Below are 15366 nucleotides of genomic sequence, written 5' to 3' on the forward strand. Positions count from 1 at the left end.
CAAGTATTTCTGGGAAGCACACAATAAAATCAGTTTACAATTTGAAACAGTAAGAATAATGTAAACAGACTAAAAATAGATTTAACAGTTCGACAGATTAAAACAAAACTGTTTAACACCAGTTAAAACGGTTTAAGAAAGTGTTAAATGCACACAGGTGAAAGTCTAGATTAAATCAATCAGGCCCCAAGGCTTTAGTAGAAATGCCATGTTTTTCACTGGCACCAGAATGACATGTGTTGGTGCCAAATAGGCCTCTATGGTATTCTACAACCAGCACAGCACAGCAGAGAAGACTCAATGTAATAATGAAGCTTGATGCTTCTTAAGGTGCATGTACTCACAGTATTTTGTGCCAGTGTGCACACTTAGTGTGATTTCACCAAAAACTAAAAGAAAATGCACAAGTCTACCATTTGGAACTTCCTAACTTAACCCAGGAACTGCTTTCTCATCAAGGCAAATCTGTTGATTCCTGTCCCACCCTTTTCTACCAGCCTCTCCTGTGACAAGGCAGATGGGGGATATGTAAAACGTAGCCATCTTACTGGATGCATGCATTCACAGTGTCTCTGTCCAGAAGTGGCCATGGAACCTTTCTGCTCTTTGTGGTAGAAAGAGCCAAGATATTTGCTGGTATGATCCTGCATGATCAAGGTATTCTGGGCTCCTTGGCCTCACAGCTCCTGCATTTCCTCTTGACCTTAGAACTGATGAAAGGGAATGTAATACTACACTACCACCAGTGTTTGGAGAAAGTGTTTGGAGGAAGGTCCTGGCTCTTTACCCCAGGTAAAGGACAGCAGCATAGTTGAAATGACAAGCATGCAAAACAAGAGTACAAAAAGTATGCAGAAATGCCATGGAAACATAGGGGAGGCCCCCTGATATAGCCCAAAGAGGGTGCCACCCTCCTCACACCTCCAGATCCAAGAATCACTTTCCCCTTCAAGGGAAACTCACCAACAAGAACAAGTGCGAACTCGTTGTTGTTCCACAGCGAACTGTGAACCATTAGCCAACTTCAAAACCCAGCTTCATGTTCTGATTTACTAGAGGAGCAACAAGCCGGGAACACAACCACTTTAGGCTTTTACTGTATAACCATTCTGCCTGCTTAATGGAATTTTACCGGAGGGAGGGGAGAGAATCCAGACAGCCTCGCCAATTTGTAAGAGGTGTTTTCTCACCTCTTCTTCTGTCTTTTTACTACCTCCTCCCTGAAAACAATTAGATCAGAAAAATGGAAGATATGAAAAAATGGAAGAGAAGACAAATGGAATTACCTTGTTCCTTTTGAAGAGCAGCAACAGGGACCCTCCCTGATGAAGCACCCCACAAGACTTGGCTTAGACATAATACCGATGATCATGCATTGGAAGACATATCATAAAGTTCTGCACAGGCAGAAATACTGTATATACTCATGTATAAGTCTAGAAATTTAGGTTAAAAAATTGACCCAAAAAAACAGAGCTGACTTATCCACAGGTCAATCTAAGTACTGTAGTTTAATGTTCATATGTGTGTGTGTACATTAAATAGAGTACGTAAAATACAAAACATACATATACAGTATATATGGTGAAAGGCAAGAATTTAATCTGCCCTGGAAGCACTGACACCTTTCTACGCTCTCATCCATCCAGCCTTTAGTATGAGCACAAATATCTATGCCTGCTGTGATTTTGTAAGTTCTTTGGCATTGTTTTCCTTTACTTCATCCTTTACATCCTTTGTTACATGTGCCTAAGTTTTACCCTCAACTTATCCACAGGTCACATCAAAATCCACAATTTTGGCTCCAAAAACTTGCCCTTGACTTATATACGAGGTCAACTTATAGTCGATTATATACAGTACATATGACTGCCCTCTCACCTGCTCCAGGACTCACCTTTCAGTTCCTGCAGCTCCCACCCCATGGTCGTTTTTTTGGCCAAAAAAAATGGGGCACTGGAGAAGAATCTGGCTGTGTCCTTACAACCAGACACACATTGCTAACATCATCCACCAGGAACTGTCAATATCCTTTGGAGGTCCTAAAGGTTGATATCTTGATTCTGTATCTGGTGACTCCTACTCTCTACTGGTCACTAAATGGCAGTGGGATGGGAGCTGCAGCAACTAAAATGTTAGTCCTAGGAGGATTTAGTTGATTGCACAATGTCAGTAGAGAGTTGGGCTCTGTGCAATGATTAATAAAAAAGATTTACAATGGTATTAATCAGTTTACACCATCATAAGTCATAAACAAGCCAATACGAAGCTCCCTCCTACATGAGCTTCTGATTACTGAACCAATTCCCCCTGATGAGAGTAGTCAAACAGGAGAAGTAAAGCTATCTGTGGTGGCATACAGTCAGCCTTCCAGATCCGCAGATTATTCATCCATGGATTCAAGCATCCATGGCTTGAAAATAAAACAAACTTTGATTTTGCCATTTTATATAAGGGACACTATTTTACTATTCCACTGTATTTAATAGGACTTCAGCATCCATGGATTTTGGCATTCAGGGGGGTTGGTGGCAAGGGTAAGGTCCCAGAATCAAACCCTGTGGGTGCCAAGAGCCCACTGTACTTGCTTATAAGGAGTTAAGCTAGGATTCAGACTCACTGTTCCATCTGGATACAACCCATTCTACCTGTAATGTTAGAATTGTGATGCAAGTTGCATAACAGAAAATCAAGGCTGCAGATGTTCTCAAGGAAGTAGATTAAATCACCAAGTACAGTGGACCCTTGTTATACGCTGGGGGTTGGTTCCAAGAATAACTGCCCCGTGAATAACAAAATCCGTGTATGCTCAAGTGCCATTAAATATAATGACATAGCAAAATGGTGTCCCTTATAAAAAATGGAAAATCAAGGTTTGATATTTGAAATTTTTACTTTTTTTGAACATTTTCAAACCGTGGATGCTTGAATCCGTGTATAAAAAATCCATGTATAAGAAGGGCCTATTGTACCTTCAAATTTGTCAGCTTGTGAAATATCCTAAGATTTGGATTTGAAAGACTGCATCCTTAAGTTAGAAAACATGACTATTATCACTTTCTCTTAACAAGAAGGTGCATCCAAATCATGCCAAAATGAAGCTTCCTGTAAAAATAAATCCTGAAGAGATTATGTTTTTGATAGTAATAGTAACAGAAATAGTAAGACTAAGTATGAAAAGATATAATCCTACCATACCACCCAGACTGAAATAAATTGATAGCATAAGCTTTCGTGGACTTCAGTCAAAATATTAATAATATCATTAATCCTGTTATTAAGTCTTCTTTTAATTGTGCTTGGAATTCTCACTATTGCATAATATTTTTCTGCAGTATTCCTTCCTATTGTCTGCAGAAATAACTCATACATGCAAGTCACAACCTGAATAGTGAACAAACAATATAAACTTGCAGGTGTGAACCAATTTTGGTTCTGAGGTTATTTGGAGTGCAGCTCAACCAAAGCTAAATGAATTTAAAGACTAGACCAGTGGTGCCGAACCTATGGCACTATTCCACTGTATTTAAGGTTGAATAGTGCCATAGGTTTGGCACGAGGTGGCACTCAGAGCCTTCTCTGTGGGCATGTGTGCCATCACCCCAGCACAGAGTTTGCCAGAGTTTGTTACTGGAAAGTCAGAGGGACTTGACATCACCTCTTTGATGCTTCCCCTTAAAAGAGTGCCAAGAGGAATTGCTTAGAAGGATCTGATTAAGACATTTCTCTTTGAAGACAGTAAACTTCACCCTTGACATCTTTTGTTGCATGATCCTACATTTTATCCTGGACTTATCCATGAGTCATATCAAAATCCATAATTTTGTCCCCAAAATTTGCCTTTAATTTATGCATGAGGTCGACTTATAGTCAAGTGCATGCGGTAAAGATTAGGAGTAACATCCTGATAGTAAGAGCTGTTCAACAGTGGAACATACTATCTCCAAGTGCAGAGGAGTCTCCTTTTTGGAGGTTTTTAAACAGAGACCAGGTGGCCATCTGTCAGGGTTGCTTTCATATATGGCAGGGGTAGGCAACCTTTTTGAGCCGGGGGCCAGGTTGCTGTCCCTCAGACAACTGGGGGGCCGAAGCCGGGGGGTGGAGCTTCCACCCTCCGAGGGTGGGGCCGTGTGACGGGGGTGGAGCTTCCACCCTCCGGGGCGGAGCCGCATGCCGGGGCGGAGCTTCCACCCTCCAGGGGCCAGGCCTCCTCCTCTTTGCTGGCCCCTGACAGGGCCCCAGGCCCTGTCAGAGGCCGGCAAAAAAGCTGGCAGGGGCCGCCAGCGCTGGAGGCCTCCTCCTCTTTGCCGGCCCCTTTGCCGTCGCCAGAGCCCTCTTGGAGGGCCCCGGCCACCGCAATGGGCCTCGCAGAGGCCCGCTGCGGCTGCCGGAGCCCTGTTTGAGGGCTCCAGCGGCCGCAGCAGGCCTCCTAGAGGCCGCCCGCGACCTTTCCTGTGGTCACCCAAGACTTCGCCTCTAGACCACCGCCATTTTGTTTCGCAAAATGGTGGCGAAGTCTCGCACGACCACGTGAAAGGTTGGACAAGACTTCACCACCATTTTGCGAAATAAAACGGCGGCGCCCGGAGTGGCAAAATACTGCAATAAGCGGCAGCGGCAGGAATGAGCAGGGGCTGGCCAAAAGGCCTCCGCGGGCCGTATCTGGCCCGCAGACCGGAGGTTGCCAACCCAAGCATGGGCTTGGACTGGATGGCCCTGGGGGGTCTCTCCCAACACTATGATTCTATGCATTCAGAAAACAGAGATTGAGAGCCAGCTGTGGTGCAAGAGGCCTGGGTCTGAATGCTCACTCAGCTGTGGCCAAACTCTCTCAGCTTCAGAGGAAGACCGTGGCAAATCTTCTCTGAACAAATCTCGCCAAGAAAACCCCATGACTACCCTAAATCAGAAACAACTGAAAGTGCACAATAACAACAAACTCAGATTAGGAAATCTTGACTGAAACCTTGAAGAGCCACTATGTGTCCAAGCAGACAGTACTGTACTGAGCTAAATGAGACCACTGGTCAAAATCAGTATAAGGAAGTTTCCTTTGTTCCTATTTGCAACCTTTTTTAACAGCTCACATCTCTCATTCATTTCTTACACTTTAATCTTTGAATACAACAAACGACTGTACAGTGGGCCCTTGGTACCTGCTGGGGTTTGGTTCCATCATAATCAGTGGATGCTCAAGTACAGTGGCATAGTAAAATTGTGTCCCTTATATAAAATGGCAAAACTAAGGTTTGCTTTTTGGATTTTTTTTCAAGCCATGGATGGTTGAATCAATGAATAAAGAATCTGAGGATACAGAGAGCTGAATGTATTTCCACTTTTTTGAACAACATCAAAGCTTTGCAACCTGTGGGTCTGCAGATGTTAGGCAAATGGCCCTAAATCCTTCACCACTGCCCATGCCTGCTGGAGCTTCAGGCAACTGAAGTCCAACAACGTCTGGGGACCCAAGGATGAGATGCATCCCATCTGTCCCACTGCTTTATCATTTTATACCCAAAAAAAAAAAAAAAACCACAAACCATATGGGTAACAAGTGTATCAACAGTTATAAGCCATGGTATCTAAACAGGAATGTCATGTTCAGACACTGCATACTTCTTGCTTATACTCATACACTCATGTATAACTAGAAATTGTAGTCAAATAATTGACCCTGGGTCATTGTGTCCACAGATCAATGTAAGTACTCCATGGGTCAATGTAAATACTCCACTTTAAATCTTATAAAAAAAATTAATTATTATTATTCATTACATTTAAATACCATGTATCCTCTAATGAATTCAGGACATGAAACATGGGTCACTCCTGTCCTATTCTGTCCTGACAACAACGCTGTGATGTAGGTTAGCCTGAGAGTGATTGATGCAAGGTCACCCAGTGAGTTTCATGGCTCAGTAGTAACTTCAAATGGATCTCTCCTAAATCCCAGGCTAACACTAACACCACACTGGCTCTCTACCATGGTTGTTAATCACAAAAGTATAACATGAAACGCTCTCAGAAGTGCTGTACGGGATAAATGCTGTCTTTTCTTCGCCAAAGTTACTCCATGCCACACACCTCAAAACTATTTTGCAAATTAAAACCTTCAAAGTACAGCAGAATAAATTCTGCAAAAGAATACATGGATCAGCAAACTCCCTTCCCCAAGTGCATCTGGAATTTTGAATTAGTTTCAGTATAAAGTATATAGAGCCCAAGACATCCTTCTGCCTTGGCAGACTCCCCAGAGAGCCACATGGCTATTCTTTAAAGTTTACTGTATGTGGTTAAGTGCCTAGGGGCACTGAGCCAGTCAGAGTCCAATGTGCAATCCTTTACAAACAGAGCATACAGCCGTCTTGGGTCTTAGAAAAGTCATAAGAAGATGAATTAACTAGTTAGGCGACTTGTGCTTTACACAATAATGCAAAAGAAAGAAAGAAATATTTCAATCCGATTGCATCAATTCTGAAACAGCATTGGTGAGAGCATTTTGAGTGAATTACAAAGGATTTTCAACCTTGGCTTCTCTTATTTTATCAGCCTCTCTTTGATAATTAAGAGGTCAACAGTTAGCGTATTTACGGTGCATTTCTAAACATGTTTACTGAAATCTAAGCCACACAATGTTCAATGGGACCTGAAGCATGAAATATGCAGGTTGCACCTATATTCTCCTTGTGGGATTCCCACAACTGACTGTTTGGCCATTGTGTGAATAGAATGGTGGACTAGATAGGCCTTCAGTCTGGTTTAGCATGCTTCTTCCTATGCTTTATGTGTTTTGTACTGATGAATCTATACTATTAAAAGGCCAAGACAACATGTAATTCATAACTGTTTACTTCCTGGACAGGTTTTCATGTTATACTTTTGTACACACAGGCTTATACATGTGTATTCACACAAAGAAATGGTTACATCACTGTATTTTATTAGTCAGTATACATTTCAAGAAGCTGATTATTGCAGCCATTTTCAGAACGCTGTATCAGACTGGAAAATAAATTAAAAGCAAACTAGCACAGCCTAAGACACACATTTTCAGATAGAACAGAAACAAAAAATGGACTGTGGAACAAAAAAATTGCAAGTAACAAGACAGGAACAAAGGCGAAACAGGTTTATTTACAAGAGCAATCTGACAAGTGACTCAGTAATCAGCCTTTAGCAGTCACTTAGTAGAGAAGACCTGCTATGACTTATGACCTAAGGTGCTCTTTTAGCTGTTGATACATTGCCAGTACCTTGTACATAATCTTCCCCAGATGGCATGCCTGCCAGCCAGACCTTAAAAATGTCACCTTTTTTGGACAACATCTCTCCAAATCTCTGGCTAAGAATTTGGGAAATATAGTCCAAAGAAGTAGCATTCCCAAGTTAGTTCTTTGGCTTCAGAAAGCATTTGAAGAAACAGTATGTGTAGACTTATGTGCACCTAGACATTGGAGGGAAGCAGGAATCACATTTCTCCTCACTTGTCGCAGGGGCTGCCGGGAAAAGTAAAGGTTCTTCATTTAAACCAGAGCTATAGCTCTATTCTGATTTTAAAATCTCTAGATAAGGTCAATATGCCTTTCCACTAGTTGTATAGCAGCCATCCTGCTATACAACAGTTGTATTCCACTAGTTGTATAGCAGCCATCCTGCTATACAACAGAAACTAAGGGTTAAATCGAATCAGGTCAATTATCTTGGATTACAAGATAATCCAATTTCTAAATTAGTTCTGAGTTTGGATGGAAAGAATATTAAAAAATGGTCAAAAATATTTGTGTCAGAAAATCATGGAGAGGAAAATCCTGGACTAATGAGAATATTTTCAGTTTGGGACTTATTCTACACAAAATTCACAGGGGTATTCCTGTGCAGAAATCAGCACTGCTCAGAAAATGTTCTTTACTGTGTGAAAATGCCACATGCGACCTTCGAGCTACACTATCCTCAGAGTAGGACAGAGCATTTTTTGCATGGAAAATAATATTTCTGTGCAGAGTAAGTATATTCTGCACAAAAATGCTGCTATTTCTTGCACAGAATATGCAATTTTCTACACAACAATAAGACTTGCAAAATTTGTTCAAAACTTAAAATAGTCTCCAAAAACTGTACCTACAGAACTTTGCAATGTAAAACTGCACTGTTTTTAAGACATTATCATAGTGGGGGGGAAAAACTTCTAAAATTATTTGTTGCTCTATTTAAGAATCAAATTAGCAAAGAATTACATCCTTAGTGAATAGCTGCCCCATAGGAGTACTATGAAGTTTGGAGGCATTTCTCTTTTCTTTTGTTGCCACTTTCCCAAATAATATTAGCTATTTTCACAAAGTGCCACATACAACATTATTTACTGAAAGTGTTACTTTAATGTGTTGTTCAAGTCATCTTTTTATTTTTTTTAAAAAAATAGATTTACAAATGGAAACCTGGTCAAATATGGTTAGAACTCCACAAAAACAACTAGCAAACTATGGCCGAGATTCTAAATGACAACCTATGTTTAGTAACTTTACACATCCATTCTACCACACTTCAGAATTAATGCAGTGCAGAATTAATGCAGTCTAACACCACTATCATGGTACCATCCTATGGAATCCTGGGATTTGTAGTTTGTTGTGACACCAGAGTTCTAGACAGAGAGTGCTAAATATATCACAAAACTACAAATCTCAGAATGTCATTGCACTGAGCCATGGAACTACAACTCTGGAGACCAGGACTCAATTCCCAGCTCAGCCATGAAACCCAATGGATGACCTTGGACAAGTCATATGCTCTTAGTCTCAGGAGAAAGCAATGGCAAACTTCCTCTGAACAAATATTGACATGAAAACCCCATCATAGGTTCGAATTAGGGTTCACCATAAGCCAGAAAGGACTTGAAGTCACACAACAACAACAACAACAACATCAAAGTGGTGTCAAGCTGCATTAATTCTGCAGCCAAATGCAATAAAACCGTTAGTGAATTCCAGTCTATCTAATTAACTACGTCATCCTTTTTTACATTTCCCCCCACAAAAATTACATTATTATGCCCTCTTCTCCCCTTCCAAAATAATTTGTAATACACACACACACTGTTCAAAGTACTCTGCAAATATTACCTTGGAACACTCATAACTACTTTTCAAGGTAGGCCAATACTATGGCACACAAGATATTGAAAATGTGGGATGAAGTGGGAGAGGAATGTATGTATGCTCTTGCTAAGGCCACCAGATATGTTTTGCTTCCTTTGTTCAGTCTGTTAGAAGCAAAAAAATCCAGCAATACCACGGTGTCCAGAAATAGAAAACACCAAGTAGCTAAAGGAAAATCAGAGTTCTTTTCTCTCTCTCTCATGTATGTACAAGACAAACAATATGTGGTAAACACATGCTCAAAAACTTCAGTTCATCTTGACATGTGCATATCAGATGTTTTCAGACATATATGGTTTGATTACCAACTCAACCATCAAACCCACTGGGTGACCTTGGGCAAGTCACATGCTCTCGGCCTCAGGGCAAGGCAAGGCAAACCTCCTCCTAACAAATTGTGCCAAGAAAACCTCATGATAGGTTTGCTTTAGGGTCACCATAAGTCTGAAATGACTTGAAAGAGCACACAACAACAAATCAGAGGTGGAAATCATGCAGACCTCTAAATGTTGATGGACTGCAAGTCTCAATAGCCCTAGACAACATAGCCAATGTTGAGGAATGCTGTGATCTGCAGTCCAACAAAATCTGGTGGGCAGCATAGTTGTCCTCCCTCCCACCACTCCATATGCAGTACTACTCACTTGTAGAACTTCATACTGAACAACCATATCTAGTATTTTCAGTAATGTGTGAAATGCCCCTCAGAATTATCTCATTACTGAACAAGTTAAACAGTATTCATTAATTTAAATTACAGTACAGTACTTATACATTTCTTTGAAAGTGAGGTGTAATTCAAACCAATGCATTATGAATAAAAGGAGGAACCAAAACTATTTGAAACATTTTTCTATGATTTAAGATGGAGGTGTTATCTAAGATGATGGGGGGAAATTAATTGTACAGATAAAACGATTAATTGAGATCATAACAATATTGTCCTCATTTGAAAGGAAATTTGACTATGTAATAAATCTACATTTCTCTCTTAAAACTGAATGTGTGACCAACTATGAAGACAGAATGACTGAAGCCTGGTTTTACATATGAAAGAAAAATAGTCAGCCTAAGATCAAGTATTATGAATATGATATAAGAAATGATATTACAATAAGTGCAGGTGATGAATATTTATGACTCCATCAGGAAAATATCATAAGCATTTATCTCCCATCTTACAGAACTCTACTTTTTGGCCAGTCATTGCTAGTCTTACTCTGGGAAATTTCTGGGCATTTGTTCCAGTGTCCACTTGCTTCCATAAAGAATTGGGGCCCTTGCCTTCAACTAAGTGACCTTGCTCAGAACAAAGAGAACCAAACAGGAAAATATCAGTATGGCCTTTATCTCTCTACTGATAATAAGTGTGTAATGAGAAAGACTCGTGCACTGCACGGCCTCAGTTTGGGCTTTTGATCCTAGGAACTATGAAGGCTTCATTTCATTGCAAAGGATTGTGCTGTAAATTTAACTAGTTAGTATAAACTCTTGTCCAGGAAATTCATGGATCATAAACCGGGAAGCCTGATTTAACTCAGGCAAACTGAATCAGCCTCTTCCTTGGTTTAAATCACCTAGATTCTAAACAGATTCAACCTGTCAGTGCTACAATTTAAATTTATCAATTTTCTTCTGGGATGAAAGTTAACTGTACACTCTTTGTTTCTCCCCAAGTATGATGCACTGGATTCACAGCTGAGAACCTACACCTATCCTGTTGTTGTTCTGTGCCATCTAGTCGCTTCCAAATTATAGCAACTCTAAGGACAAGATCTCCCATGCTTTTCTTGCCCATATTTCTTCAGAGGGGGTTGCCTTCCTCTGCGGCTGAGTGTGTGTGACATTCCCTAAGGCACCCAATGGGTTTCCATGGCTGAGCAGGGATTCAAACCCTGGTCTCCAAAGTCATCCAACTGCAAGTCCCAACAAATTCAGCAGGACTTACTTCTGAATAGATCTGCACGGATCTGGGCTGCAAGAGTATGCTTTGTTGTTGTTGTTGTTGTTGTTGTTGTTAACCACCCTCGGGTCAATCTCAACCCACGCAGACCTTGTGGATGAGACATCTCCAAGACTCCCTGTCTTCCACTGCCCTGCTCAGTTCCTGCAAATTCATATCTGTGACCTCTTTTAATAGAGTCCAGCCAGCCAGCACGTGGCCTTCTTCTCTTTCCGTTTTCCTCCATCTTTCTTAGCATTATTGTTTTTTCCAGTGTGTCCTCCCTTCTCATGATGTGTCTAAAGTACAACAGCCTCAGCTTTGTCATCTTGGCTTCCACTGAGATTTCTGGCCTGATCTGCTCTAGGGTCCATTTGTTTGACCTCTTGGCTGTCCAGTGGTGTCCTCAGCACTCTTCTCCAGCGCATCTTAAACGAACTGATTTTCTTCCTATCTTCTTTCTTAACTGTCCAGCTCTTACATCCATACATGGAGCCCTGGTGGCACAGTGGTTAAATGCCTGTATTGCAGCCACTTACTCACAAACCATAAGGTTGTGGGTTCAATACCAGCAAGTTCAATACCAGCAAAAGGGCAGCAAGGTCAACTCAGGCATGCATCCTTCCAAGGTAGCTAAAATGAGTACCAGATTGTTGGGGGCAATTAGCTTATAGTTGTAAACCGCTTAGACACTGCTAGTTCAGTATGAAGTGGTATATAAATGAAGCTGAAGCTGTAATAGGGAATACAATGGTTTGTACAATTTTAATTTTATGCTCTTTAGGATCTTTTCTAATTCCTTCATAGCTGCCCTCCCCATTCTTAGGGGGTTATCACACAGAGGCTTACCATGGTTCAAACACCAGCAAAACACTCCAGAAGTGCAAAGGTGTGATAGCTGATCATGATTCTGAAGCGTCACTGAAGTCTTCACTCGCCTCTCCCATCAGCAGAGTGTTTGCGGAGCAACCATTTCTTCATAATAGAAATTATTGAAGAAATGGCTGCTCTGCTCATGCTCTGTCGATGGGAGAGGAGAGGGGACGCTTCAGTGACACATCATAAGTGTGATTGGCTATCACACCTCTGTGCTTCTGGGGCATTTTGCCAGCGATTTAAGCACAGTAAGCCTCTGGTGTGACAATCTCCCCAGTCCTCTTCTGATTTCTTAACTGCGGTCCCCGTTCTGATCAGCGTTTGATCCCAGGTATGAGAACTCTTTTATCGTTTCTATTTCTTCATTGCTTTGATTGAATTTGTGTAAATTCTCCATGGTAATTATTTTTGTTTTCTTTATGTTCAACATTAAGCCTGCCTTTGTACTTTCTTCTTTGATCTTCCTTAGTAGTTGTTCTATGTCTGTGAGGTTTTCTGCTAGTATCATGGTATCATCTGCATATCTTAGATTGCTAATGTTCCTTCTTTCTATTATCACTCCTCCTGCTTCTGTGTCCAAGCCTGCTTTTTTTTATATAGTATGTCCTGCAGATATGTGGAACAGATAGGGTACAAGGATACAGCCTTGATTGACCCCTTTGCCAATTGGGAACCATTCTGTTTCTTCATGTTCTGTCCTGACAGTAGCCTCTTGTTCTAAGTATAGATTTCTTATCAGGACTATCAGGTGTGGTGGCATGCCCATGTCTTTAAGGGCGTTCCATAGCCTTTCATGATCTATGCAGTCAAAGGCTTTTGTTATAGTCTATAAAGCACAGGCTGGTTTTCTTTTGGAACACTCCATTAGCCATTGTATCTCTGCAATGTGATCCTAATACTAAAGGCTCTTGGTACATGGAAAGCAGGAATGGAATGTCTTGCGGGTAATAATTGTGGCGTATCACTTAAATAATACAAGGTACGCCTGATAACTTTTATGCAGTTGACTTTCATAACATTTTGGCTGGGCGGTGTCGCATCACAGATTTCTATCCACATTTTCTTCCATTTAGAGCAGCCTTTCTCAACTTTGTAACCCTGGAAGAATAAATTTCAGGTCTCCAGGAGTCTCTGCATAACAATGATGGTATCTACAGCTTTTAAAAAGTGTTTTGTTAATTTTCCATTCACAATCTCTCATGGACTCCAAAAGAACTCTAGTTGAGGAACCCTAATGTAGAGGCTCCAAATTCCTTTTTTTTTTAAATGGAAGAAACAACCTAGTTACAAGAAGTATTTATGAATCATTTCCCCCGTTATCTTGAAGCGTACAGCATCCTTGGGAAGTCAGCCAAAAAGCCCTCTACTCCATCAAAAGCATCACCCTGAAGACATACACAAAAGCATCAAGACAAGCAAGTTCAAGAGTATATACGTAAGATACAACAGATAAAGTTAGTGAGTTGTGAAGTCGGGAACACACACCAAATACACATACACACCCTTCTGTTCCATCCCAGCCATGAAACAAACCATAGGAACAGTGCTTTGGTTGCATCCACACTGCAGAATTAATCCAGTCTGACACTGCTTTAACCGCCATGGCTCAATACTATGGAATCATGGGATTTGTAGTATTTTTAAGCCACACTCCAACCACTGGTTCTGTGAAACGACACAATATCCTCGTGTTATTTCATATTAAAGTGGATAACAAGTGCAAAATGCAGGTAGCAGATAAAAGCACATGGTTTGTAGTTACTTAAGGCAAAGAATGAAAAGTTGGAGCATCAGTCCCTTGCAAACTGATTCTCAAATAACAAAACCATTGGACAAAAGTATTTCAAAACCAGTATATTTTCCAACCAGGTCCCAGAATCCTGGGACTTGTAGCACTGAGAGAGCTCTGGTACCTCCACAAACTACAAATCCCACTGTTCCATACAATGGAGCCATGGGCCATGAAAGCAGCGTCAAACTGGATTAACTTTGCAGTGTAGATGCATGCGGCAGCTCCAATCCCCACTGGTTCAGGATGGCCAGATGTGTCCTCACCACAAAAGCACATCAAAATGTAGGACAGAGCATGAAGATGGAGGACATGATGAAACAAAAATAGAAAAACCCCACACTCCTAGACATATGAATCCATTCTTCTTAGCTATGCTCAAAACAGAGGACACTGTGGCATCCTTCCTGGACAGGAGGCTGAAATAGAGGACATGCCCTGGAAAAGGAGGACCTCTGGTCACAAGGTGGGACCAAGGCAGCATGAAATGTAGGACAAACAAGAACAATGAAGGACATTACAAAACAACAGCTTGAAAAAACCAGACTTAGAAATACAAATCCAGGTTCTGGGAAAGGGAGGAGGTCATTGATTCCAGTTTCAGGGGCTGCTCTGAGCCCCACAACAAACTCCAACTCCCAGAATTCCATAGCAAAGAGCCAAAGAGGCAAAGCGGTGACAGACTGGGTTACATCTCCAGTCTGGATGCAGCCCAAGTCTCCAAAGAAAACAGCAGTGCTCCAAACCCTCCCAGGGTAAGCTGGTGCAGGGATTCCTAGAATTGCACTCTCTGCATGCTCAGAGGCAAGAGGAGGGCCAAGGGATAAAGCTTTGGGTAACTCTGCCTCTCAGGACTCACCAGAAGAAGATGCGGGAGCAGAAGCCGGCCTCGAGGAGCGGATTAGGCTTCCCCATGCGGCCCCCCAGCGCCTCCATCTCTGCCTCCTGTCCTCTGCCTCTGTGCCTCTCTCTGCTTCTTTGGAAGGAGGAGAGGGTGCTTCCGGGACAACGACGCCCTCCGCCGCTAGGGGGAGCCCCCGGGACACCGCCGACAGGCAGCAGCCCTGGAAGGACAGCTCTCACTCACCCAGAGGGCCTTAAGGGAAGGAAGCACTGGGACAAAGGACAGGACTGGCCCATAGGGAAGCACTGGAGGAGACTGGCCCATAGGGAAGCATTGGGGAATACTGGCCCATAGGGAAGCATTGGGGAATTGTTGTCCATAGGGAATCATTGGGGAATACTGGCCCATAGGAATCATTGGGGAATATCCAATGACATCCAAACAATGATACCTTTATTGGGCCAACCAAAATGCACAATTTCATGTTGTAAGCTTTCGAAGCCTCGCTGGCTTCTTCATCAAGCAAACAGGAGAAAGAAATGGAAGATGTTATTCATAGGCCTGCATTTTCTGTTTCCGGTCTTAGTTCAAAAGGTAGGGAGGGCTATCTGCAGGCTGGCACCTGGGACAGCTGAGCCTAAGAGGAAAGCAAATTTTAAAAAAGGAAAACCTGCAGGCTAAAATAAATAATAATAAATTAAGTGCCACAGATTAGTCTGCAGAATAGCAATACAGTAAAGAAAACATGATCAAACCAAAA

The 15366-nt window shown here is 41.8% G+C and overlaps 1 protein-coding gene across 3 annotated transcripts in view; it reads right to left on the reverse strand.

The window, feature by feature from the left end:
* The window catches only part of ABCC4 (ATP binding cassette subfamily C member 4), a 191347-nt gene extending 176616 nt beyond the window's left edge, over positions 1-14731 (reverse strand). For all 3 annotated transcript variants that reach the window (XR_006103129.1, XM_042460587.1, XM_042460588.1), the window contains exon 1: positions 14622-14731. Coding sequence is in view for 2 of the 3 variants with exons in the window: in XM_042460587.1 (XP_042316521.1) it covers positions 14622-14698 (77 nt within the window). In the remaining variant the exon portion in view is untranslated. The remainder of the gene's footprint in view (positions 1-14621) is intronic.
* Positions 14732-15366: the final 635 nt, after the last annotated feature.

This window comes from Sceloporus undulatus, chromosome 3 (assembly GCF_019175285.1).
Source record: "Sceloporus undulatus isolate JIND9_A2432 ecotype Alabama chromosome 3, SceUnd_v1.1, whole genome shotgun sequence".
Taxonomy (NCBI): Eukaryota; Metazoa; Chordata; class Lepidosauria; order Squamata; family Phrynosomatidae; genus Sceloporus; species Sceloporus undulatus.